Source organism: Terrapene carolina, unplaced genomic scaffold (genome assembly GCF_002925995.2).
Source record: "Terrapene carolina triunguis isolate 2854851 unplaced genomic scaffold, T_m_triunguis-2.0 Scaffold210, whole genome shotgun sequence".
NCBI classification, from domain to species: Eukaryota; Metazoa; Chordata; order Testudines; family Emydidae; genus Terrapene; species Terrapene triunguis.
In genome coordinates, this window is record NW_020664561.1 from 34,369,264 (window position 1) to 34,395,659 (window position 26,396).

The following is a 26,396-nucleotide window of genomic DNA, read 5'->3' on the forward strand; positions in this document are numbered from 1 at the left end:
CCCCCCGTCCGGCCTCCGGATTGGCCCGCGGGCTGCTCCAATGGCGGCGGCGAGGGAGGGGGCTGCGCGCGGGGGGCGGCGGGGCCGCGGCCGGGGGAGGGACTAGAACTTTCCGCCGCGGCCGGGCCGGACTTTCCCCCGCAGCAGCCCCAGCCAGGAGCGGCGAGCAGAGCGCAGGGAGCGGCCGCCACCCGCCGAGAACACGGACCCTCCGCAGCCGCCATGACTCACTTCAACAAGGGCCCCTCGTACGGGCTCTCCGCCGAGGTCAAGAACAAGGTAGGGGCCGGGACCGCGCGGGGGCGGTGGGGCCGGGCGCCCCCCCCCCCGGGGGCGGGTTCCCCGCTCCCCGCTCCCTCTTCCCGCTCCGGGGCAGGATCCCTCATTGTCTCCCCGGCCCGGCCGGCGTCGTCCCTCGCTGCGCCCGCTCTGCCCGCCTGTGGTGGGGGCCGTGATCGCCGCCCAGCGCTCCCTTCGCCGGGGTAGGGGCGCGGGGCAGCAGTCGCCGGCCGTCGCCCGCCGCCTGGAGCAGGGCTCCCTCCGCGGAGCCTTGTGGGGCGCGCCAGACAAAGGAGGACGAGGCTCCCTTGGCGGCCAGCGGGGTGCGCCCGCCCCGGGCCCTCGCTCGGGGGGAGGGCGGGCAGGAGCAGGCTGCTGCGGGTGTCCCTGTGGTCTCCGCTCCGCGCGGCCGTGGCCCACCCCTCCCCGGAGATGGTGGCCGCAGCGGGGAGAGCGAGGGATGCTCCGGGCTACGTGGCTGGAGTCCGGCTCCTTGCTGGTGTTTGCGGCGTGTCTGAGGTGCGCCTAGCAAGGGCAGCCCCCTGCTGAGCCGTCTGCCAGCCGAGCCCTCCCCCGGCGTAAACGCAGTGCTTAATGTGTCCCGAAGGAGCCCTGAGGCTCAAGCAATTAGGTACCAGGGCGTAAGCAATTTTTTTTTTACTTTCACAACTGATGCGACAAGCCCAGAGGTGCCCGGGCCATGAACTGCTGAGCCTAGAGGTGCCAGGGCTCAGTCCTGGCAAGCCTGGAACAAATTAAGGACTTGGCAAAATGCCGTGACTCTGCCTGACCGCTCAGGGCATATTCGTCTAGTCAGTAAACGTCGTTGTCACACTGAGCAATACGATGTTTTCAAAGTTAACGTTCCCTCCTAGAGTTTCCTAGGAGCAGCAGACTCATGTAGTACGTGTCTGTATCAATGTGTAATATGCCAGCGCCTTTTTTCTCCCCCAACATTGCGACTCATTCCTTCTACCTGGCTGCATCACTGCTAGTGCCCCCCACCACATCCATGCTTATCCCTTCATTGACTACTATCTACCTCTCTGTCCCTCCCCCCCAACACGGCCTTTCCACTCTTGCATATGCTCTCCCTCCCCTATCTTTCTAGTCTGTAACTTGCTGAGGGGATGAAATTCCTGATTCACCGTTGTAGCTTTTAGGGTTTTAACTCTCTCCATTAGATTTGCATACAAACAGACTGTATGAAAGGTGGTGGAGGAGCTGGGTGGTATTTGTCTCCTTGTTAATTAGTGAACTCTTTGGTCTGGGAAAGGGATGAGAAATCCCCTCTCCCCAATAATTCCAGCCCAAAGCTCTGATACATTCCAATCATATTACATCATGGGGTACTGAGGAGAGACCAGCCAATCGCGTGGGCGCTGTGCACAGAATGCTCATTGTCTCCTCTGCTGCTCCAGCCAAAAGGGGGTGGGTAGAAGAGTCGCACAAAGGAGGACTAGGGAGGGTGAGGCCGCAGCAGCTACTGCTGCTGGGGTTTAGGTTCCATTAGTCTCCTGGGGAAATAAAGCATTTCAGGATTGCCACCATCACATTCATCTCATTGCCTAATGCAAAAAGGCATGCTCCAGTGGCACCTAAGCCACAATAAAATATGTTCCTGCAGTAGTACAATCATGGCAGAGACACATGGTACAGATAATATTAATTCAGCAATTGCTTCTCCTTTTGATAGTGATTTTAATCTGTTACAAAGTGTGTGTGAAAATACCTCCCAAAGTACCTATGCTTTGATATTAACAGTTCTAACATTAGTAGCATGGCCTTTGAGCAGCGTTTCACTGGTTTTCTTCTGTTGTTTTTGATTTGGTTGTTCTCTCTCTCCCATTATTCTGCTCTTTGAAAGATGCTTTTATTAGTATTCCATTAATCAAATCTTAAATGATAGTATTCAGAGCTGAGCATTTGTTTTGGCACAGGCAAAAAATTTTTCAACACAAAGTACACTACTAACACAACCATGTTGCTTACTTCATAACTGGTTGTTTCACTTGTTTGCAAAGTACCAAATCCAGCATCAGACTTGACTTAAATTCTAATATGCTGTTTCATACTGATTTATAGTCTAGTGGAATCATTGGGTGCATTTTTATTTTACACTTAAGACTAGCCCAAAAATATGTAGAGGATTTTACAAAACATCCAAAATATAATTTTCTTCCTTGATATCTATTGACTTTCTTACATAGTTATGTTTAGTTACAAACCTTGGGGAGTCTGGCTAAGCAGATACCTATTTCAAGGAGTTTCTTTTAGATTTCCAGAGTTGTTTGTCTAGTAAGGTTATGGTAAAAATGTATAAAACATTTGAGCATGTTAATGAGAAGAAGTAATTCCTTTCTGCCCAATTAAGGTTCTTGGCTGTTAACAGAGAAATAATTTTACAAGTTGTGAGTTATGTACATGGAGTAGCAAAGAAGCTTTGTGTTCTTTCTTCCACTTATTTTCATCAACTTCTTTAATCTACTGGGCCCCATGAATGTCTGACAGCAGTCCATAATACTAAAATAGTAAATAAAACTGTGGAACCTATTTCCATAGAGAATTAAATGTTTCACCTGGCTGAGTCCTTGTTATCTGAGTAAGGAACTGGTTTCTCTGCTTTCTTTAATAGGATTGTCTTTCCAAAAAGATTCCCTCCATATGCAACTTAAGGCTGATTTCTATTCTGGCTTGTGGCTTCACCCAGTAACATCTGTCAACTCAACACCAACATAAAGGATTTAGAATGGAGTTAATTTCTCTTTTTGTAGCACTGGGCATCTGTTCTCAGAATTTTGTCCTTAATGCAGAGATCAAATACAAGATATTATAATGCAGTCAGACTTACAGCTTCTTTCCTAAGAAGAATCTTGAGTGTGAAGTACAGTAGAACCTCAGAGTTATGAACATGAGAGTTACAACCAGTCAAGCACACACCTCATTTGGAACCAGAAGTATGCAGTCAGGCAGCAGCAGTGGCAGAGACTTCCCCCCTCTTTTCCCCCTCCCAAAAAGCAAATACAGAACCATACTGTGTTAAACATAAACTACTAAAAAGTAAAGAGAGAGCCGTATTTTTCTTCTGCACAGTAAAGTTTCAAAGCTGTATTAAGTCAATGTTCAGTTGTAAACTTCTGAAAGAACAACCATAACGTTTTGTTCAGAGTTACAAACATTTCACAGTTACGAATAACCTCCATTCCTGAGGGGTTCATAACTCTGAGGTTCTACTGTAGGTCTTCCCTTCATGTAAAGTTCCAGAAGACCAGGAAGAAATGGCTCTACTAAGGTCCAGGTGGCCCTTTCCTAAAACTTCTTGTGTTTTGAGAATGAGCTTTGTTCATCAGTTGCTTGATTCATTTTTTTTACTTTAGTGACCCAGTTTTGTCACACCTTTCCAGACATGCTTTCTAAAAATATTCATGCACATGGCAAACATTCATTTTTTCCTTAAATTTTGATTCTAGTCTTGTTTTGATTGATTGTTTTCTGAGCTGGGTAGAGAAGTCTCTTGATTTGGTTTTATCATCTCATTTGGCATTGTAACAGTTTTCAAAGATATTTGTTACTGTTCTGTTGTTTGTAAGAATTTTTTTTTTAAACAGTCTTGGTGCTCCAAAAGCATTATTTGATTTTTTTTTTTAAGTGTAATTTGGAGCTTCAGAAGCTCCATCTACTTTTTGCATTACTAAGCTCTAACTCCATGTTTACTCTGAGAGAACTTGTCTTTTCCCTTTTGTTCCTAGCCTCTTAGTCATTATTAGTAGGGTGCTTTGCCTCTCTTATGGGAAACATTCCTCTCCCCATTCAAACAGATGTCTTTATAATTGGTGGTAGCAGAGGTATTCAAAGGTCTTGTCTACACAAGAAAATTGTACGGAGTTAGTTAAATCCATGCAACCCTCTTGTGTGGATGCTTTTGTTTCAATTTACAAGTATCTTCTATCAAGTTAGCTTAAGTTGATTACTTACTGACTTAAGTTAAACTGATAGAAAGTACTCTAAGCAAAATGAGTGCACATATAAGGGAGTTAAATCACTTTGTACCAATTTAAATCTGCTTACAACTTTGTGTAGGTAAGGTCTCGGAACAAAGATTGATTCCATATTTTGTGTTTCCTTCAAAAGACTGGACAAAGTATTTCTGTGGTATCAGTAATGAAGTGGGGGCCAAATAAAACTATCCTCAGTCAAGATACAGACTTTGCCTGACATTTTACTTCCCCCTCAGTGTACTGTTACAAATGAAATGGCTTGCAGTTGGCAGGAGTCTGTGCTTCCGCCTTGTGGAAAACATAAGGTGCCAGACAGTGTAGGGGGAAAGGGAGGAATTATTTTCTTGCTGGACCAGGGCCATGTACCCATCTCTTTCCAATCTCTCCTACCCTCTCCCCCCTCCCCCCCCCAACAAAAAAGCAAGCCTCTTCCCCATCCTCAGTATCCAAAAGGCATGAGACCTCTGGGTGTATGGGCATTTACTAATTTAAGTTTTTAGGATGTGTTGACAGACCCCAGCAAATGCCATTATCCAAATGCTATATCTGCTGCTCCTTTCTGCTGGGGGTTGTGGGTTTTTTATACTTTTAGATTGTCTAATTTTTCCCACAACTGGGAAAGGAAGAATAGACACAAAGGGAGAGTGTTGAACTTATTGGGGGCAGTGTGTCTGTAAATTTGGCTTGGTATTGTGTTCCCTATATCTTACCGCAGGGGTGGGCAAACTTTTTGGCCCAAAGGCTGCATCTGGGTATGGAAATTGTATGGCGGGCCATGAATGCTCACAAAATTGGGGGTTGGGGTGCAGGAGGGGGTGAGGACTCCCGGTGTGGCGGGAGTGGGCTCTGAGATGTGGCCAGAAATGAGGAGTTCAGGTTGTGGGAGGGGGCTCTGGGCTGGGACAGGGAGTTGGGGTGCTGGGGTGGTGGGAGGAGGTGAGGGCTCCAGTTGGGGGTGCGGGCTCTGGGGTGGAGCTGGGGATGAGGGGTTGAGGATGCAGGAGGGTTCTCCGGGTTGGGACCAAGGGGTTAGGAGGGGGATCAGGGCTGGGGCAGCGGGTTGGGATACAGAAGGGGGTTGGTGTGCAGGCTCCGGGTGGTGCTTACCTCAAGCAGTTCCCAGAAGCAGTGGCATGTTCCTTCTCCGGCTCCTATGTGGAGGCGCGGCCAGGCAGCTCTGTACGCTGCCCCGTCTGCAGGTGCCACCCCTGCAGCTCCCATTGGCCCTGGTTCCCGGCCAATGGGAGCTGTGGGGGCATCGCTCGGGGTGGGGGCAGCACACAGAGCCCCCTGGCTACCCCTACTTGTAGGAGCCGGAGGGGGGACATGCCGCTGCCCCCAGGAGTCATGCAGAGCCACGGCATGCGTGGAGTGGGGCAAGCCTCCGACTCCACTCCCTGGCTGGAGCACGGGAGCAGGGCAAGCCTCCAACCCTGCTCGCCAGCAGGAGTTTGAGGGCCAGATTAAAATGTCTGAAGGGCCCGATATGGCCCCCAGGCCGTAGTTTGCCCACCCCTGTCATGCTGCCACTTTCCATACTGTGCTTGGCAAAAACCATCAGCTCCAGCAGGAAATTGACACAAGAATAGTCTTTCTGACCCATGTGAACATTACTAAGCTTCAGTTATCCTCTCTGCAGCTGTGACCTTGAAAGGGCAAGTGCAAAGACGCAGGGGTGTGTGTGAATTGTTTTAATTTGAAGTTGGAGCTTGGTAGCTAAAAGAAGCTTGGAAATAAAACATCTTCCCCATTTTGAAAGTGTGCAGGAGTGGAACATTGCCTCTGCCTCTCTCCCAAGGAGAAAACTTGAAGGAGTTTAAGTGAGTATTTGGGCTGAATAATGCCAAGAAGTTTGACTTTTTCTCCTGCAACAGCTGACAGAGAATTTTTTAGGTTGTGATATCTTCAGTTATTGTAGGGCAAACACAAAATCTTGAATTCAGTTCTTTGCCCACAAGTGACCTTTTTCTGAATATTTAAACTTACAATTTTTATTTCTGTTACCTACTTAGGAGTTTCTTTTTAAAGCTTTAGGGTTAGTGATTTAGGAGCGGGTTAGAGTCTTGGGTGCCTCCAACTGGACTGGTTTGCCCTCTTTCCTCTCCCCCACCTTCACCCAAACTCAAATATCGTTGCCCTACTTATTTCAAAAATAAACTATATGCTTCTGTATATCTTTTCCTTGCTCTGTTTCAGTTGCCTTACCTAATTTTCTTATAGCAACAGAGGATTGCACATGTGCTGCTGCACACAGTACATCTCTAGTAGCACCTAGAGGAGTGTAATGAAAATGAATAGTGTGTAGGTTTGAGGCATGGTCTTCACTAGCAGGGGGATCGATCTAAGTTACGCAACTTCAGCTACGTGAATAACATAGCTGAAGTCAATGTACTTAGATCTACTTACCGTGATGTCTTCACTGCGGTAAGTTGACTGCTGACGCTCCCCAGTCGACTCCGCCTACACTTCTTGCTCCGTTGGAGTACCGGAGTCGATGGGAGAGCGCTCAGCGGTCGATTTATCGCGTCTTCACTAGACGCGACAAATCAACCCCCGCTGGATCGATCGCTCGGGCGGTAAGTGTAAACATGCCCTCACTTTGCTCATATTGTTGTCTCTCTGGATGAGTTGTGCGCAAAGGCATATGAGATCTTCTGCAGAGGTGATCTAAAAATGTAGGATTTCTGCAGTCTAGTTTTTCCCTCATTGTGTGAGGTAAATGCATATGTTAACACCTATAAAACATGCAAGCGATCTTAATATCTTAATTACACTGTTAAAATTCAAACATTTTCAGTTTGAATTATAGTCCAAGTCTTTTTGTTTCCTCTATATGGAGACTAAATTAAATCTGACATCCATAGTAGAACTCTTTGTAAAAGAGATTACGAATTAAGTGCAATATTCCCTTATAAAACCCAAAGATATTTTGGAGTACATAGTGATGTGATGTTCTTATGATCAAATAACAGGACTCAAGTCTCATTATTTTCACCTCACAGTAGCTCTTTAAATGGATAAACATTTGCTAGTTAAACATCACTTTAATTGTGAATAACACTAAAAAAAATTACTCCTTGTCTCAATTCTGTAGTTTGTTTCCCAAGGAACTATGAAACTCTCTGGATCCATGTGTGAAAGGAATTGAAATACTTAAAACTCCAGACTCTTTGGTAATAGGGGACTGCGGTGGAAATAATTCTGTGGTTGTAAAGTATCTTTGTGGTTTGTTAGGTGACTTCTCTAAATTTAATATTTGTATATATTAATCGTAAGTGTCTCTGTATTGTCCCTATTAGCAGTTACTCCTAAGCATTCTCTGCATTAACTGGTACATAGGGATTATGGAATATTGACCAGAGCATTTTTATTCACTTTAGTGGAAGCTTAGCAATATGCAATATTTGAGTGCAGTGAACCCAGCGCAGGAAGAAGTGATGCATAATTATAAGCATATTCTTGGAGAGAATGATTCAACAAGAAACAAGTTACAAAATGTAGATATTGTGGTGGTATAGTGACTCCATAGTTAACTATTAATAGAATGCAAACTTAACTGACACTGTCCAAAGTATGTGCACTAATTATATACATTTACATCACTAATGTTAAAAGTTTGTATATATTTTCTGACTTGAAGTTAAGATGAATTTCCACAGGTCCATGTAGCTAAACAAATGAATTGTCAGAGTAATATAGCTTACATAGAATATTCGAACTAGTCACTTTCACTCTTTCTATACTTAGGCTGTGTAAACACTACAGCTTAGGTTGGTATAAGTTACATTGCTCAGGGGTGTGAATAAGCCACCCCTCTCAGGGCACGTCTTCACTACCCACCAGATCGGTGGGTAGCAATCGATCTATTGGGGATTGACTTATCGCGTCTAGTGAAGACGCGATAAAATCGATCCCTGATCGCTCTGCCGTCGACTCCGGAAATCCACCGCGGCAAGAGGCGGAAGCGGAGTCGACGGCGGCGCGGCAGCGGTCGACTCGCCGCCGTCCTCACAGCCAGGTAAGTCGACCTAAAATACACAACTTCTACGCTATTCACGTAGCTGAAGTTGCGCATCTTAGGTTGACCCCCCTCCCGCCCCCCCCGGTAGTGTAGACCCAGCCTCAGTGATGTAAGCTACACTGACCTGAGCACTGGTATGGACAGTGCTATGTTGGTGGGAGAGCTACTCCCATTGACTTAATTACTCCAGCCCTCTCAAGCAGCTGTAGCCAAGTCAACGAGAGAGCTCTCTTCTGTCGGCTTAGAGCAGGGGTAGTCAAAGCTTTATTGGAAATTGGGGATGATTTAGATGGTTTCAATCAGGGGTATGGATACCCATGGGAATATCCAGAGGTCTTCCAGGGGATACATCAACTCCTCTACATATTTGCCTAGTTTTACAACAGGCTACATAAAAAACACTAGCTGAGTCAGTACAAACTAAAATTTCATACAGACGATTTGTTTATCATAGAATATCAGGGTTGGAAGGGACTCAGGAGGTCATCTAGTCTAGCCCCCTGTTCAAAGCAGGACCAATCCCCAGACAGATTTTTACCCCAGTTCCCTAAATAGCCTCCTCAAGGATTGAACTCACAACCCTGGGTTTAGCAGGCCAATGCTCAAACCACTGAGCTATCCCTCCCCATATATACTCTATATACTGTACACTGAAATGTAAGTACAATATCTTATATTCCAGTTGATTTATTTTATAATTATATGTTAAAAGTGAGAATATAAGCAATTTTTCAGTAGTAGTGCGCTATGACACTTTTTTGCATTTTTATGTCTGATTTTGTAAGCGTAGTTTTTAAGTGAGGCGTAAATTGGGGATATGCAAGACAAAGACTCCTGAAAGGGGTACAACAGTCTGGAAAGGTTGAGAGCCACTGATTTAGAACAATCCTTGCTTTTTAGGAAGGTCTAAAAAGCAAGGATTGTTCTAAATCAGTGGCTCTCAACCTTCCTAACTAACTCCCATCTTTCAGAGCTGCTCTAGTAACTTTTAATTTTTTTTTTTTAACATAGTGCCTAGGCTAGCAGCCCTATTCATGGGCAGTTCTATTGCTAGACACTGTACAAACAGATGGTCCCTACCCAAAGAGCTTACAGTTTAAACTATAAAACAAGAGACAACAGATGTATACAGACAGATAGCTGGAAGAGTACAAGGAACCAGTGAGATAGTACAGTAACTCCTCGCTTAACGTTGTAATGTTCCTGAAAAAATGTGACTTTAAGCAAAACAATGTTAAGTGAATCCAATTTCCCCATAATAATTAATGTAAATGGGGGGGTTAGGTTCCAGGGAATTTTTTTTCACCAGACAAGACTATATTTTATTTTTTTATATATATATATATATATATATATATATATACATACATACACACACACACACACACACACAGTATAAGTTTTAAACAAACAGTTTAATACTGTACACAGCAATGATGATTGTGAAGCTTGGTTGAGGTGGTGAAGTCAGAGGGTGGGATATTTCCCAGGGAATGCCTTACTGCTACATGATGAACTAGCACTCAGCTGAGCCCTCAAGGGTTAACTCTCTCACTCTACAAGGCAGCAGGAATGGAGGAAGGGGAGACAGCATTGCAGACAGAGACATATACCGTGTGTGAGAGAGAGATGCGCATTGCCCCTTTAAGTACGCTGACCCCACTCTAAGTACATTGCCTTTTTAAGTAGATCAGCAAGTTGAGACAGCAGCTACTGTCAGCAAGCTCCCTCCATCCTGAGCCCTGTTGTGTTCCCCCCCCCCCCACTCTATGGAGATGGGATAAGTGGGGGACAGGAGCGGGGAGGAGGGGGACACCCTGACACTCTTTTCCCCCCCCCTCCCCCTCCAGCACAGCAAGCAGGAGGCTCCCAGGAGCAGCTCCAAGGCAGAGGCCAGGAGCAGCACACAGCAGTGTGGGGAGGTCAGCTGAGCCGCCCGACAATTGATAGCCTGCTGGGCGGCTGGCACATAGGGAACTTAGGGGAGCGGGGAGCTGATACGGGGGCTGCCAGTCCACCCTGGTTCTAAGCCCCCACCAGCTAGCTCCAACAGGCTGCTCTTTCTGCAAGCAGTGGACAAAGCAGGTCGCTGCCAAACAACGTTATAAGGGAGCATTGCACAACTTTAAACAAGCATGTTCTCTAATTGATCAGCAATGTAACAACGTTAACCGGGATGACTTTAAGGAGTTACTGTATTGGTCAGCATGATGGGAAGTGATATCAGTGTCCTATCCATTGTCAAGTTTTGCATAGGCAGCACAGCAAAGGAGAGTTTTTAATTGTGATGTCAACCTTTGCTCCACTCAGTTTCTAGTTTTTACTGCCCATCAGTCAGCTTTTCCTTTGTACACATTTGTGCTTTCTCTTATGCTGCCCCTCATGTATAGTAAATCCCTGGGGAAAAAAATGATTCAGGCACTACCTTACTCCCCTTCAAATACTTCCTTAAAACTCACTTCTGCCCACCATGCTTACAGAAATCTTCCTGCTGACCACAACTTGGCAGGTGATGAGAAATGACCACCCTCTCTTCTGCCTTCCTTTTTCTTAATCAACTACTAACTCCCCTGCTCCTGCCATGCCATTTCACTTCATCCTTCACTTTACCTCCATTAGAAACAACCCCACATCGACAAAACATGTAACTAATGAAATCATGCCAATCTCTACCATGTTCCTTTGCATGGATATCTCTGACTCCAACCCATTGTCTATCCTTGTCTTTTTTAGGTGTTCCAGAGAACTTACCAGATGGCCACTTTGTATTTAGACAGTGGCTAGCAAAATGGGACCCCAATTCTGAATGCCTTTGGGTACTCCTATAAATGTTTAATACTAAAATGTTAATATATGAACCAGACCTACTATAAAGTACTACGCCAGTTGTAGAAAAGCTGGTTGGCGTTCAGAGTTGACGGTCCATATTTGTGATTACACTCATGTTGTGACACCCTACTGTCTGGCCAGAGCAATGTGGCAATGTTTGTGCTGAGCCAAAGACTAATCTCATTTGAAATGAAATAAATATATACTTAAGAACTTCACAGATTTGAAGAGTACAAGGAACCTTATTAGTATCACACCCTACATTAATAGAATTATCAAACAACTCCTGAAATTCCTGAGGGACACTTGAGTTGGACACAGTAAAAATGGTGACTGTAAAGTTCTTAAATTTGCCAATAGAGGACAGATAGACAATCAGAATTAAGTTTCTAAGTTTGATTTTCCCAGAAAACTTCAGCCAATCATTGAATAAACCACAGTTTTGGTGTCATGAGGTTTCTTTAATTAAAAAAAAAAAAAAAGTCTCTTGAAATACTGACCATTTTGAAAGTGCCAGAACTCCCATGGACTCTGATTTGAAATACTGAACTCCTTACTCCTTTAGATGACCAATATGTACTTAAGTTTTAACAAAATTACTTATCCAATAAAAGAAATTTAATATTTATTGCAATAACTTAACTATTCATTTGACTAGTCCTCCAAAGTCTTTACTGAAACTGTTAGTAATGAAAGAATATGAAGCTTGCTGAGGTCAACATCCAAGAGTCTAGTAACATGTACAGAAAAGTTAACTGCATGACTTACGCTTATTGTATGCATCATAAGACTGTTTGAATTAAGAATGTGGGAAAGACAATTTGCTTGAGTCCTGTTTGAACCAAGCTGAGGAAGTGGGATGGGGGTCTCTGAATTAAACAGGTTTAACTTGCATTTCAGTAATGGTTGCTTGTTGAAATGTACAGCTGAAGTTGTTTTGAATGCAGTGTCAATGTGTGACTTTATTTTGAAATTTTAGAGAAAATTTTGCTACATTCTTGATGCCATATCAATACCATAAGGGGATGACTAATTCATTCATTGTTTCATGACAATGAAGTTTCAGTGAATTTGATTTTCTCTCACCTTTATCTGTGACCATCTTAAGTCAAAAGACATCTTAATTTTTTGCAGTAACCTGCCATTGAATATAAAGGATAGATAGAAGCTTTTCTCTATTCATAACTGTTAGCTTCTGTAGCTATGTAATGCCATATATAGTGTGCATCTAACACATCCTTTTAAGGAAAAATTTTTAGAGAGATTCCTATCCCCTATGGAACTGTACAGGAAAGGCTTCCAATAAAACAAGCTGGAGGCCAGGACACGTAGGGCAATTTGAAACAGATTTTTTCTAAGTGAGATCATGTGAAAAATCACTTTCTTCCCTTTAAAACCTTTTTGCTAAAAAATGCTTTACAAGTAGTTCATCCTAAACACTACACACTGTACTGCCTCAATCCGTCCCTCTTGCGTAACTGTTTGAGACTATACATTTACATTTGGAATTTTGATTTTTTTAACAGCATGTTTTAAGTTTGTGTTGTGTGACAATATGTTCACTGACCAATTAATCTGATGAAGTTTCTCTGCAACAAAATAATTTTTTTTAAATACTATAAATATTTAAAGCTGCACTCCAGTTTATGTTGCAATTTCTGAAATCAATGCAGAAACTTCCTGTATAGCAGATACTAAAAAACAATAATCTTTGGTTGTTTCCACAAAAGCTCATTTTATCTCTAGCAGACATGACTGGATTGAACATTTCATAATAGATACCAAAACATAAAGGTTTTAGTCATGCTGAAGGAACTTGACAGTAAAGAGTTTCCAAAAGAGCATTATGTTGTAGAATGAGTAAATTAAACTTCAAGTATCGTATACAGATTTTAATTCCACACAGAAGATGTAGTCTGAGCATATCTGACTAAATGGCTTTTTCTTCTGCTGTGGAGATTTTGTTTTAGGAAACTTTTTATTGCAGCAGTGGTCTAGTCTAAATACAGTTCGTGAATAGTAGTGACTGTCTTCAAGAAAGTAGATATTAAAATAAGATGAAAATATCATCATGCTACTATATAAATCCATGGTACACCCAAACCATGAATACTGCATGCAGTTCTGGTCACCCCGTCTCAAAAAAGATATTAGAATTGGAAAAGGTACAGAGAAGGGCAACAAAAATGATTAAGGGTGTGGAACAGCCTCTGTATGAGGCGAGTTTAAAAAGACTGGGATTTTTCAGTTTGGAAAAGAGATGACTAAGAAGGATATTAAAGAGGTCTATAAAATTGTGAATGATGTGGAGAACGTGAAAAAGGAAGTGTTGTTATGTACTCCTTCACGTAACACAAGAACCTAGGGGTCATGCAATGAAATTAATAGGAAGCAGGTTTAAAACAAACCAAAGGAAAAAGTACTTCACGTAATGCACAGTCAACCTGTGGAACTCGTTGCCAGGGGATGTTGTGAAGGCCTAAACTATAACGGGGCCCAAAAAAGAATTAAATAAGTTCACGGATAGGTCCATCAATGGCTATTCCCCAAGATGGTCAGGGGGACAACCCCATGCTCCCGGTGTCCCTAGACTCTGATTGCCAGAAGCTGGGAGTGAACAACAGGGGATGGGTCACTTGATGATTACCTGTTCTGTTCAGTTCTTCTGAAGCACCTGGCATTGGCCACTGTTGGAAGACAGGATACTGGGCTAGACGGACCATTTGTCTGACCCAGTATGGCTGTTCTTATGTTCTTAAAGTTAGAAAAAAGACTTATATGATGTTTCTCAATAGTCCTAATAGTCCCAAAGCACATTAGATGAAATATAAAAACGAACACTGAAATGCAACCCTTCTGAAATAGAATGCACTTTAACAGCAGAGAAGCCAGTGACATCAGGTTAGGCTGAAGTAAAGAGTTGTTTTCTTGAAAGATGGGGAAATTTGGAAGGCAAAATGTAACTAACTAACTTGGAGTTTGGCCAAGATACTAACCAGCACACATTTAACCCTATAATAGGGGTCATGAAACCTTTAAAGGACAAATGGCGAGGGCTTCCATTTTATACTTAATCTGAAATATGGCACTACCATGAGTGTAGTGCTTTCTACTATATTGTTTCAGAACTAAGTTGGGTTGAAGAGTGCCACTGCCTGTAGCATCTGGGTTTTTCTTAGAGGGGTTAGGCATGCCCAACCCATAGGATTAATGTAGATGGTTTAATGTAGACCAGGGATTCTCAAACTTCATTGGACTGTGACCCCCTTCTGACAACAAAAATTACTACATGACCCCAGGAGGAAGGACTGTAGCCTAAGCCTGCCCGAACCCTGCCGCCCTGGGTGGGGATGGGCAAAGCCTGAGCCCCACCACCCTTAGCTGGGGGCCAAAGCCAAAGCCCCAGGGCTTCAGCCCCAGGCAGGAGGCCTGTAACGTAAGCCCAGCTGCCCAGGGCTGAAGTCCTTGGGCTTCAGCTTTGACCCCAGGTGGTGGGGCTTGGGCTTCGGCTTTGGGCCCAAGAAAGTCTAAGTCAGCCTTGATGACCTCATTAAAATGGGGTCGCATGCCACTTGGGGTCCTGATTCACAGTTTGAGAACCGCTGAGTAGACCATATACAAATAGTTAGTGTCAGACCACAGATCATTGTAATATGAAATCAGTGATATGGTGATGTGACGGTGACTACTGAGTTTTCATTTATTAGGTTGAAAAAGATCAGTATCAACTTTAGAATTCCTAGTGCTTTATATAAATCCATCTAGGAGAACTATACAGTAGATTCCACTTATTAACACCCCCTTAGTGGACGGTTAAAAGTTGCCAGTAATAGGCAGTTGCTAATAAGTAAAAGGCAGATTTGCCAGTTTGTGTCCAGGGTATGAAGCACTAGGACAGTGGTCCCCAACCTTTTAGACGAGCCATGGAGGACCGTGGCGGCGGGCGAGCATCCGCCGAAATGCCGCCGACAAGTGGCAACATCGATAGGCGTCGCCGCCGACAAGCAGCGTCATCCAGAGGCATCACCGCCGAAATGCTGCCGAAAATCGGCGGCATTTCGGTGGCGATGCTTCTGGATGCTGCTGCTTGTCGGTGGCATTTCGGCGGATGCTCGTCCACCGGCCAGTACATGGGTGCACTTAGACGCCCCGGCGGGCGCCATGGCACCCGCGGGCACCGCGTTGGGGACCCCTGTACTAGGATATGCCTTCCGTGGCTGCAGCATCACATACTGCTTGCGGCTGCTGCTTGGCATGTCCCAGGGCTTCCTTCTAGATTGCAGCCAGAGAAAGAAGCGTTGGGGCTGCATGGTACCTCTCCCTGCGCTTTGCACTTTATCATGTGCTGGCACAGGGGGCCTGGGCTTGGCAGGTCCCAGTTCTTCCTTCCCTGGCTGCAGCCCTGCATACCTGCTTTCCAAGGGAACACCGGAGGTTACAGCCAGGGATGGAAGTGCTAAAATGCATGGAGTCCTGGCTCCTGGTGCTAGCGGAGGATGCAGCCTGTAGAGCCCAGAGATACCATTCAGTCCCATGGGCCTCCAGTGCCCCCACTCCTTGTAGCAAGCCCTGGCATCAGGGTAGCAGCCCCCCTCCCTGCTGCTGCCCTGCCCACAGCCTACCCTGGGGTATGGGCTTGGCACATCCTGGTGCTTTCATCCCTGGCTTTAATGTTGCAGACCTACCTGTGGCCATGATTTCCACATGGAGTGAAGGTGCCAGGGACCCACAAAGCTGCATGGCACATAATAAAATTACCAATAAACAGCAAGCATGTTACCAATAAGTAGACCAATTAAAATTTTAGTCAGTTGGATAATTCCAGGCAAAATGTTTCCATAGAAGGAAAGCTAATAGGTTGCTGTTTAGTGGAATCTACTGTATATGTAAAAGACGGTATCAGCAAAGGAAAATAGTTTAAAATACGAGTAACTAATCTTACTTCAACTGTTTTCAGGAAATCTTTGGGAAGCAGATGTTGCTTATTCAGAATCTGTCAGATGATGGGTAATCCATTATATAAAAGGAGTTATTGTCCCAAAAATCATTAAGTGATGAACCATAATTAATTTTACCTTACTGGTAAGAGACCCTGCTGGTGTCATTTATTTATTTATTTAAAAGTAATTTAATTTTAGATCTTCTTATGACTGTCTTAAGAGAGAGCTTTCCTGGATGCAGACCTAATGATGTACTGTAATGACCAGATCCAGAATATTATCAGGCGCTGGACAATGTCTTTAGGAACACCAGGGTTAAGAGTACACTTCTTTTCCATTTCCCCCTGTTCTTAAACCCTACAAGGATTCACCATGGGCTACAGAGGCAGAAGCAGATTCTTAAGGGGGCTGGTGAACCCAGTTTTCCAAGTCTGTCAGGTGCTGGGGGAGCAGAGGGTGGAGCAGAATGGATCATAAGGGCCTGAAGCAGCTGATTGATAAGTTCTTCTCACTCCCTGGAGAAAGGAGACTAAATATCTTGGGCAACTACACTCCCACCAGGAAACTGGCTGAAGAGTGGAGAAGAGGCTTGGCTGCAGGGAATTTTTGTGTATGGAGTTGAGGGTGGGGTTTCTTTCTCCCAAGACCTGCATGGAGGGAGGGGAAAGTGTCCTAATAGGCAACATTTCCTTACTTCGTCACGCCATCTCTTCTAGCTTCCTTGCAGTCCTGACCTATGGAGAATTGCTGTGGCCCCAGCAGTTAAGTTGCTCATTCTTCTATTTGGTAGACTGTTTTTTTTTCTTCCCATCTTTTGTATTCTAGAAGGGGGTGTGTTCTTGACACAGACCATGTTACAGCAGAGGACTGCCAGCTGCCTTGATCTGCCGTTTATGTGAAGTCATCCAATCTTTTAAGCAGATTGTAGGGGCATGGTTTCAACACAGGAAATCAAATTTTAAGAACCCTGAGTTGGGGTCTACTGTGCGGTTTCATAGAGAATGAGGGAGATACCTTTTTTTTTTTAATGGCTATCATATGTACTTCAGTTTGCCTGCTTGATTGTATTCTGTATGACCGCATGGAGTTAAATCAAAGGAGGATGTCAGGAGGAAACAAACAGGAAATGAAACTGACAGAAACAAAGCTACTGCCATTGAGAATTTTATTCCTTTGCTCTGCGTGTTATGTACCCTTTAGGTGAATAAATATCTGTTTTGAAGAAGGTGTGTTTGAGTCACTTTAATCAGCTGTTGTCACTGGGTCCTGGAGGAAAAGGGATTACAGGTGCCAAACACCATTGAGCCTGTTGTGTTGTCATGGTTGGCATATAGGAAGAGATTTGGGGGAAATTCAGAAAAATGGGGATATGAGCTCTGGTGAATTTGCAACCCAAATCAGGGGTTACATGAGGAAATGGTTGGGAAGTTACCGTTGGTGGTAAGTTTTCTAGAAATCAGGTGAGCACAATTTATAATTGTACGGCTAATGTAAAGCACACAGACTCAAAAGGGCTGGTGTCTTGGACCATTTTATATTAGTAGGGCTGTCAAGCAATTAAAAAAAATTAATCGTGATTAATCGCACTGTTAATAAAATATTTAAATGGTATTCTGGATGTTTTCTACATTTTCAAATATATTGATTTCAATTACAATACAGAATACAAAGTGTACCGTGCTCACTTTATATTTTTTATTACAAATATTTGCACTGTAAAAACGATAAAAGAAAGTATTTTTCAATTCACCTAATACAAGTACTGTAGTGCAATCTCTTTATCATGAAAGTTGAACTTACGAATGTAGAATTATGTACAAAAGAAAATGCATTCAAAAATAAAGCAATGTAAAACTTTACAGTCTACAAGTCCACTCAGTCCTATTTTTTGTTCAGCCAATCTCTAAGACTGAGATTGCGCTACAGTACTTCTGAGGTGAGTTGAAAAATACTTTATCGTTTTTACAGTGCAAATATTTGTAATAAAAAATATAAAGTGAGCAGTGTACACTTTGTATTCTGTGTTGTAATTGAAATCAATATATTTAAAAATGTAGAAAAATATCCCAAAATATTTAATAAATTTCAATTGGTATTCTAGTGTTTAACTGTGTGATTAAAACGGCAATTAATTTTTTTAATCACGGTTAAATTTTTTTAGTTAATCATGTGAGTTAACTGAGCTGCAGTAGCACTTCAACATAGAGGCTGCCTATGCCAGTGGGAGGGGTTCTCCTGTCAGTTGGTAATCCACCTCCTCCTAAGAATTCTTCTGTTGTCTCAGTGCTGTCAACATGGGGACTTAGGTCAATTTAATTACACAGCTTGGGGGTGTGGAATTTTCCCAGCCGATTTTAGCTAATCTCACCTGATTTTCCAGTGTCGATCAGACCTCTGTGTACGGTAGTGTTTTAGCATTAGACTCATTCTGCATGTTTTCTATCAACCTATTGAAGCATTTATATTTTTTATACTAAAAGAAAAGTGTTCTTGAACCAGAGCTTGCTTCACTTTATGGTTGCTATTTTTTTTTTATAAAGTACGCTTTTTCTCTCTCTCTCTCTCTCTCTCTCGTTGGTTTTAATCAGAGGTCAAAGGGAGTTGTTACAAGGTGACCCTGACATGAGAGCCCTGTAGCCAACCTCAGTAGCACAGGTATTACTTATTTTAGTTTTCCCTCCATCTGCCTACAAAAGAGAATACGGTCTCAGCAGAAAATTCAAGCCCTTTTATTCATATAAAGGCCCTAGTCTACAAATCCCTCGGGGTAAAAGCAGTTCCTCCCAAATTTCCAAAGTAAAATAAGGTAACACAGCAGCTCTTCAATCCTATTCAGAAATTACTACTCCCAGGTCACCCACCTGAGAGTCATTAAACCAGTGTTTCTCAAACTATTGTATGGGTGACCCCTTTCACATAGCAAGCCTCTGAGTGCAAACCCCCCCACCAATTAAAAACCACTTGTTTAGCATTTATAATGGTGTTAAATATATAGAGGCAAAGCGGGGTTTGGTGTGGAGGCTGACAACTTGTGCTCCCCTGCGGGGTCCTGACCCTCAGTTTGAGAACCCCTGCATTAAACACTTGTCCCAGTTCCTTTTGCTCCCTGTCAAGGGCCCCACTCTCTAGCCCATCTACCTGAGGGGTCCAAGATATGCTTCTCTCCCCAGCGTTTTTTCCTGTAACCTCAAGTCGGATCTCCTGTGAGAGGTCTCCCTGCAGTGTTCCACTCAGCTGCAAATCCTGTCCCTGCTCCTGGGGATCTCCCTCCAGAGTCAACCCCTTGCTTCTGGGCCCAGCTTGCACTAGCCAAGGTCTCCTGTAATTCTTTCCCTCTGGCAACTCTAGTGCTTCTTATCTCTCCTCGCTGTTCTTAGACAGCACTCACTGCTCCCACTAACTCTGTCTCTTCTTTATTTGGCCCAGGTATCTTCTCTTAAGCCCAGTTGGGAGGCAGCTGATGAATCACAGGTGCACTTGACCTTGCCCCCTCTTAAAAGGGCTAGTCTTGCTGTGACAGGGCATTGTGGATAAAAGACATGACAGATCTTCCTTTCTTTTTCTCCCTGCTCTCTATTTTGAAATTCCCTTGTAGGCTAGGGGAGGATTGTGCTGATGTTGCTCTCAGAATCATTCAGTTGCTTAAGAAGTTGATCTTTATTTTACTTTGCTGCTCGTACATTGTGCTGTGATACATATGCAGGCGAAGTAGACACACACATGTGGTGTTTTGCTACTGTTGGGGCAGAGTAGGGGAGTACAGCTTTTCTCTGAGTTTTCATTCCCTTCCCTCCCTAGGTTTCTCACCCTGAGGATATTGTTGCTTCTCCACACAATAGATACTTAACCAATCTGTAGTATGAAACTCACTAAGACTACATTTATAAGCAACTGCTGCCACTTAGTTAGTGGGTAATACCAAAGGTGGGACAAGAAATCCCAGGAGACTAAAAGGGGAAATTAGTATTAATTTTAGGATAGAATGTATATTGGAATTTCTTGCAGCTGGCTGTCTGAAGTTCACTAGATTGGGAGCTGAAAGGAAACTATTAAAACAACCACTGACACCTGATCATCTTGGTATTGTCTCACTTCTTTTTCCAACCCCCAATAGATAAAGATCAAATCATTGTGGTTTGAGAAAAAGAACCTAAGACACTGGAAACTTTGAGCCATGTAGACAGCGTGATCTCTGGTAGTATAATTAAAGACTACATTTCAAGATTTCTTTTGTTCTGACTCAAGAGAAGTGTTGCACAGGGAAATATGCAATGGTTCCTTGCCTCTCCCTCCTGTTAAAGCTTTGATCTACATGATTTTCTATGCTAGAAGATTTCCACCATGATGTTTAAAACAGAAAGTTGTGTTTTAAAAGCAGAAAAGCCTGTCTCATAAATAGAGGGCAAAGCAGTAGAGATTAAGTGAAGAGCTTGTTAGCATGGCCAACAGGTGTGTTAATTTCTGTGATAGTATTAACTAGAGCAAATTGACATGCTATCTTGTTAATATATCAGATACTCTGTGGCATGTGAAGACATTGTCTGGAATGGTCTCTGCTACAGTGGCAAGCTATTTGTAACAGAAAAAGGGTAGATTAGAGTAAATATAAGTAAAAATAAGATTCTGAATAAATCACATTCTGCTGCTGATAATTGGGTTTGATTTCTGAATATATTTTCTATCAATTTTCAAAACTTTGTATGGAGCATGGTTTGAGGCTGGCTATCCTACTTATCCCCAGCTCTTAGCTTTGATACATATAATGTTGCTCATGACTTGTCTGGGAGAATCTTGAAGCTTGTATCTTGTCTTAGTCCAGGTTCCTCTGAGAAACTGGGCAGAGCTTTTTGTGGTTGCTGTTGAGACTTACATACTAGGTAAGGAGTTTCATGAACTCCCCTTCACTCTACTGTAAAAACTTGAAAGAGGTTGTGTCACAGTTCAGGGCAACAGCATCATTATTTCCTCCTTATGGTCCAACAAGGGCTCCCACTCTTAGGTTTCCGGCTCCCTCACCGTCACTTCTCTTGGGCAAGTCTCTCTCCCTCCTGACGGGGGTATTTCCAGGCTGCACAGATCCCTGCTTATACTGTGAATTCCTCAGCAAAGTCAGACTGTCTAAACAGGTGTGCTTTACTTCTCTCCTCAGAGATTATAAACCAGGGGTCGGCAACCTTTGGCACACGGCTTGCCAGGGTAAGCACTCTGGCGGGCCGGGCCGGTTTGTTTACCTGTCGCGTCTGCAGGTTCGGCCGATCACGGCTCCCATTGGCCCGCGGTTCACCGCTCCAGGCCAATGGGGGCGGCGGCAAGCGGCGCGGGCCGAGGGATGTGCTGGCCACTGCTTCCCGCCACCCCCATTGGCCTGGGACAGCGAACTGCGGCCTGTGGGAGCCGCGATCGGCCGAACCTGCGGACGCGGCAGGTAGACAAACCAGCCCGGGCCGCCAGGGTGCTTACCCTGGCGAGACATGTGCCAAAGGTTGCCGACCCCTGTTATAAACAGTGTAATTACCCACAGTTAAGTTACCACACAGCTCTTTCTAAGCAAGCACACTTATTTTTGAGGTGAAAGCATTACAGAGTAAACCTATTGCAAATAACAAAAGAACCCACATACATGCTAATAAGCTTACCAGAGATCACCCCAATTCCAACAAGGACTCTGGTAGGTGAACAGTCCTTCAGACCCCGCAAAGGGGGATTTCTCTGGTCACAAGTTCATAACCGCTTTTGTTCAGCACGTGCAGCCCCATGTATCCGTGAGTCACTATTTTATCCAGCCTGGGCTCTGATCTTGTCTTTATGTAATAATCAGCAGATAAAAGTTCCCTGCTCAAGGCGCAGCTTCAAAAGGTTGAGTCAGGGAGTGAGAAGTTGACTTCCTCTTCTCCCAGGTACTTATAGGAGTCTCACTTAATAGTGTTTGTCTGCTGTAGCACATTGTTTCCAAGAGTCCTTTGAAGCTCATAACACTTCCCAGGGTTTACATTAGCCATATCTTCTCCCTAGAGACATTCCATACAATCCCACAATAATATATAGATGTATATTAAAATGCAAATGTGTAAGATACTTGAAACTTAAATCAATATGGTTTAACTTAATAAGATTCGTCCAGGATATTGCAGGAGATTTCCGTTGTCTATTATGAGAAGAATGAGAAGAGGCTCCCAGCACAGACTATAGCAAAACAAATGGTGTAAACACCCATGTGCATGTTTCTTGACTTGAAGAGGCCAAGAATGCCTTTTCTGAGCACAGTGTCTTTCATGGCAAATTGCATGTTTGGGCAAATATCCACTAGAAACCAGCAAACTCAACTTCAGTGACATAAGTCAGATTGAGAGAATGCATTTCCACTGTCCAAGTGAAAAGCTGCTCTGCTAACAAACATGTTGTTTAAAACTTAACCTCAACCCCGAAACTATACAGTGGTTTTTTTTTTGTTTGTTTGTTTGTTTTTTATCTTGAGCGGAGCCCGGAGCTGGAGCACGGACCAGTAGGTTTTTGCCCGGAGCTGGAGCGGAGCCGGAGCAGAGCAATTCAAAAATTTGATTGCTCCAAATCCCTGCTTTATATTTGTTTTGTAATAGTTTGACACTAAATGTGAGAGTAGAATATGGGTATTAAAAAAATCTTAGCTGGATTTGGATGAAATTCGGTATGAGGTTAATATGTTCCCAAACTTCTCCCACCAATGTTGTACCTCTGCTTACATTTTTTCTTCCAAAAGAGAACTTCTGTGTCATTTTAAACAAGGCTATGAACCCTGCCAAATTTTCCTATCAGGAATATACACATCTGAAACTGAAGTCCTTATTAAATAAATTCTTGTTTTTCACCAAAAGTACATACTGAGGTGTGTGCATAACCTCAGACTTTATCCTTTTACCCAAAGAACAGTTCTGGCCATTTCTCCAGTTCTGAGGTGGCATGCAGTTAGTTGCCTTTTAAGAAAAAAGTGAAATGAGAACTCCTTTCAGGGGTGCTGGAACAATTTGTATAGTGGGCATAGGTTCTGGGGCTGGAGCACCCATGGGGGGAAAAATGGCTAAGCTCCCATCAGCAGCCCCCCTGATCAGTATCTCACCTCCCCAGCGCCTCCTGCCCACCACAATCAACTGTTCCGTGGCGTGCAGGAGGCGTTGGGGGCGGGAGGAGTGAGGGGGGACGCGCCTGGGGTAGGGCTGGGCCGGGACGAATCGGGAGCAGGGCCTTGGGGGAAGAGGTGGAGTGGGGGGGGGCCTGGGGCAGAGCTGGGGTTTGAGCACCCCTCGTTCACAAATGAAACTAAAAAAAACCCTCCAAGCCGGCAGTGTGGCTGCACCCCCAGCTCCAGCACCGTTTACATTTGAAGTAGAATACTTAAATATTTAATATAAGATTTGTGAATACAAATAGTAACTGTGCTAGATCCATAGATCAGGATGTTTGAGTTCAGTCTGACATCTATTCTAGCTGATAAAACATCTGGCTCACAGAACACATTCTTCAGGTGAAAATAACAGTTTATTGATACACATTAAATTCCTTTTTGAAAGGGAAATCAAAGCACACTAGACTGAAAATCAGTTGCAGACACTGCTTGTGGTTTGGTAACCTGCTCTCCATGTAAGAATAATAGCATGATCAAGTGGTTAAGAGTACAGAGCTGAGAACTGGGAGTTACAAGTTCAGATCCTGACTTTGAGGCTTAATGTATGAATCTTGAGCAAATTGTTTTAATCTAATTGTTCCTTAATGCCTACCTTATAGGGGAGTCTTGAGGCCTAAGCAGTTAATATTAAGTGCTTTTAGACAAAATATACTATGTAAATGTTAAGTATTATGGCATCGCAGCAAAGAGCATCAAAACAATCTCCATTATAATCCTGCTTCCATTCACTAACAACTCTGAAACTCACCTTTGGATCTTAAATTTCCATGCTTGTATATCCTAAAGTGAATTTTTCTTGAAAGCTTGAGCAAAACTGCTGTTTGGGGTTTTTTAAAAATCTGGTTCTTTAAAAATAGCTGAAGTATTTTTTCAGAGGAATAGCAGGTAAAGTCCTAAACTCTTAAACCTTACAATTTGGCATACACGTAGTTCTTAATGTGCACTGTAATATTGGAAAAGGTTAGTGTAAAAGGGAGTTGAAAGCCCACATGAGATCAGCACAGTATGAAATGCAGCTATATTTGTTGAGATGGCAGCCTTGAGTGTGCTAGGTATCTTTTTGTTAATTTTGTAGTTATCTGCCCTGGTCCCTTGGATAGCCTGAAATTAGCCAGGATAATTTTACAGATGTTTCTAGGACTCCATGTACTTAAAAAAGGAATAGTCATGCCATTGCATGCTGCCTTTGTCACTAAAATTTCCTGGTTGCTCAAACGATGGTGGTGATCACAGATTTTGTATAATTAAAAAAACAAAACAAAAACCAAATACCTACCTGAATAGAATAGTACCCCACTATCAGGCTGGAAGTTGAAGGATTTTGAATTCTCATCATGCCATTTCTATAGATTGTTGGGTTAGTCATTTGAAAATTAGCTGTGTGAGATATCAAGAACTCTTTGGTGAAAGGTGCTATGTAATAATTAACGTATTCTAGAGTAATTTACATATTTCATTGGACACAGTATATTGGTATTTCTCCAAATAAAGCAATTTTAGCCTATCATTTTAGTTTTATTGCACTAAACTTATTGGGATAAATTCAGCTAGTGCCAAGTGGTCTAATGGTCATTAACCAAGTATGAAATTCTGTGTTAAGATTTAGAATGGAAAACATTTGTTGCCAAGCACAATAAAAGGTGTATTTCCTTCGTACCCAGGAAGCCTGCTTCAGGATAGCAGTGGTCAGGTGATGTTTGTAGTACGGAACTACTTGCAATTTTTTGCCAGCCAGCAGAGCATTAAAGTCCTGGTGTTCATTTCCCTTGCTCCTCCTACCCTTCCTTTTTTTTTTTAATAAACAAAATGAAGATAAAGGGACACCAACTTCACATAACTTCGAGTAAAAATGTTTTACATGAGAATACTATAGTGAAATTGGAGGGGTTTTTTTGTTTCATTTGTGAACTTGACAGCACTGAACAAAGGTAGTGTCACTGCTTCCTTTGTATTGTTAGACAGTTTTTCCTTTTGATTGTGTGGGTCTTCTGTACAGCATCAGGGATAGTGGGGAAAAAAGCCTTAAACTTTTAGCTCTTTTTTCAAGTTGGTGTTTCTTTAAAGCAAAACTGAAATTGCATGAGTATGCACAAAAGTCAGGAAAACCCAAAGTCAAGTCTGCATATGCAACCTGAACACTACTTCCTTATGTATTATGAAGCATTCTCATCATGACCACACCTTTTCTCAAATAATACAGCAGGGGTCGGCAACCTTTCAGAAGTGGTGTGCCGAGTCTTCATTTATTCACTTTAATTTAAGGTTTCGCGTGCCGGTAATACATTTTAATGTTTTTTAGAAGGTCTGTCTTTATGAGTGTATATATTATATAGCTAAACTAGTGTTGTATTGTAAAATAAATAAGGTTTTCAAAATGTTTAAGAAGCTTCATTTAAAATTAAATTAAAATGTTGATCTTACGCCGCCGACCCGCTCAGCCCACTGCTGGTCTGGGGTTCTGTTCACCTAGGCCGGCAGCAGGCTGAGCGGGGCCTGCAGCCGGGACCCCGGCTGGCAAGGGTTCGGCAGCCAGAACCCCAAACTGGCAGCGGGCTGTACGGGGCCGGTGGCCAGGACCCCAGACCGGCAATGGGCTGAGCCACTCAGCCCACTGCCGCTCAGGGGTTCCATCCGGTGGCTCCTGCCAGCCGGGATCCCGGCTGCCAGCCCCGCTCAGCCCGCTGCCAGTCTGGGGTCCCGGCTCTGCCCACATACAGTGGGTACCTACCTTCTCCCTGGTTCTGGCCCATTCTCTCCTCTCTCTACACTGAGCTGAGGGTGGGAGTGCACTGAGCACAGGGCTGGGGGTGAAGGGTCTGGCCAGGAGCTAGAATGAGGGAGGGGGCTCAGGGTTGGGGCAGGAGGTTTGGGTGTGGGACACTTACCTGGGCAGCTCCCATTTGGTGCGAGGGGTGCAGGTGGGAATGTGGGGGGGTGGTCTATGCAGGAGCTCCCGTTTGGTGCGAGGGGTGGGGGTGGGGATGTGGGGGGTGCAAGAGTCAGGGCAGAGGGCTGGGGGCATGTGAGGGGGTGCAGGTGTCAGGGCGGGGGGGGGGCTGGGTATGTGTGGGGGTGCCGGAGTCTGGGCTGGGGTCGTGGGGGTGTGTGTGAAGGAGTCAAGCAGAGGGCTGGGTGTGTATGAAGGGGGTACAGGGCTCAGGACAGGGGCC

The 26,396-nt window shown here is 43.9% G+C and overlaps 1 protein-coding gene across 1 annotated transcript in view; it reads left to right on the forward strand.

Annotated features, from left to right (window-relative positions):
• The first annotated feature begins 201 nt into the window (after nucleotides 1-201).
• The window catches only part of CNN3 (calponin 3), a 45,818-nt gene continuing 19,623 nt past the window's right edge, over nucleotides 202-26,396 (forward strand). Inside the window, exon 1 of the mRNA XM_026655423.2 lies at nucleotides 202-279. Within this exon, the coding sequence (XP_026511208.1) occupies nucleotides 223-279 (57 nt within the window). The 5' untranslated portion in view covers nucleotides 202-222. The remainder of the gene's footprint in view (nucleotides 280-26,396) is intronic.